We start from the raw sequence: 1,139 nt of genomic DNA, 5'->3' as shown, positions 1-1,139 counted from the left end.
TTTCTGAATTTCTGAATTTCTGAATTTCTGAATTTTCGAATTTCCGAATCTTAAAGATTTCGGAATTTCATGATTTCAATTTTTGCAAATTTCCCGAACAATTATATTTTCCGAACAAATATTAGAGTTACGAATCTCACGATAGAACCTCAGAATCCTAAAGTTTCTGAATTTTAGAACTTCAGTATTTCAGTATTTTAGTACTTCAGAATTTCAAAATTTCAGAATTTCAGAACTTTTGGAATCTCAGAATTTCAAAATCTCAAAATCATAAGTTTTTGGAATTTTAGACTTTTTGAAATTCTCTGATTTTTTTAATTTCTGAATTTCTGAATTTTCGAATCTCAAAATGTCTGAATTTTTTCTGCCCTCTGCCCGCCGTCTTTTCCTAAACCCTAATGATTCATTAATTATTTAGCGAACACTTTTTTCCTAAAAAAAATTATATCACAATTTTCTTTGTCAGCAAATTCACAACTTTTCTGTTCATCTGTTTAGTCACTCCTCTACAAGGTGTCGAAGCAGTGGCCGCGATCGGCCGCGGTCGGTCTGTCTTCAGACTTCTACTTCTCACGGTCGTTCTGTTTTCAACAGTAGTTCCAAAATCCTAAAAATTAGCTTACAGTTGTTATTCTAAGTTTCATATGTGTCACTTTATTAAACTAAAACGCTCTTCCTCGATTTTACACATTTTCCTACTCATAAACATTTTCAGATTCTAATCTAGTAGACAACCCCTAAAGGCCATATATAAGGATAGACACCGACCTCCCAGTTAATGCCATCATTTCATTTCGTTTTATGGCTTTTTCTTTGGCATTTTCTTCTTCTTTTTAACATACCGAAGAACACTCTAATACATAGAATCCTCTTTATAAAAAACAGTCAAGTTTGAGTCCAGATATCTCATTTCCTGTAAGAGATATCAAAAAGTGGTCAACTGACAAATTATTTCTGACAGTATAATTAACATTTTTTCAGTTTACTGTTTTTTGATATCGTTTAGAGGAACCGAGATAAGTTGGCTCAAAGTTAACGGTTTGGAAGAACTTCTCTTCATTTCACTGATCTTCCTCCACTTTGCCGTTAATTTCGATTTCCCCTCCGAATCAGAACTAAAAGTATGCATCCAATTTTTT

General features: G+C 32.7%; 1 protein-coding gene across 1 annotated transcript in view; it reads right to left on the bottom strand.

Annotated features, from left to right (window-relative positions):
* Nucleotides 1-644, bottom strand: part of CBG21977 — a gene marked incomplete at both ends in the record, with an annotated part of 2,967 nt that extends 2,323 nt beyond the window's left edge. Inside the window, one exon of the mRNA XM_002629883.1 lies at nucleotides 624-644. Within this exon, the coding sequence (XP_002629929.1) occupies nucleotides 624-644 (21 nt within the window). The remainder of the gene's footprint in view (nucleotides 1-623) is intronic.
* Between the last annotated feature and the right edge of the window lie 495 nt (nucleotides 645-1,139).

The sequence above is a fragment of the Caenorhabditis briggsae genome (assembly GCF_000004555.2).
Source record: "Caenorhabditis briggsae complete genome, chrII, whole genome shotgun sequence".
In the NCBI taxonomy this organism is placed as follows: domain Eukaryota; kingdom Metazoa; phylum Nematoda; class Chromadorea; order Rhabditida; family Rhabditidae; genus Caenorhabditis; species Caenorhabditis briggsae.
The sequence above is the reverse complement of the archived record's forward strand: the minus strand, read 5'-3'. Positions and strand labels throughout refer to the sequence as shown.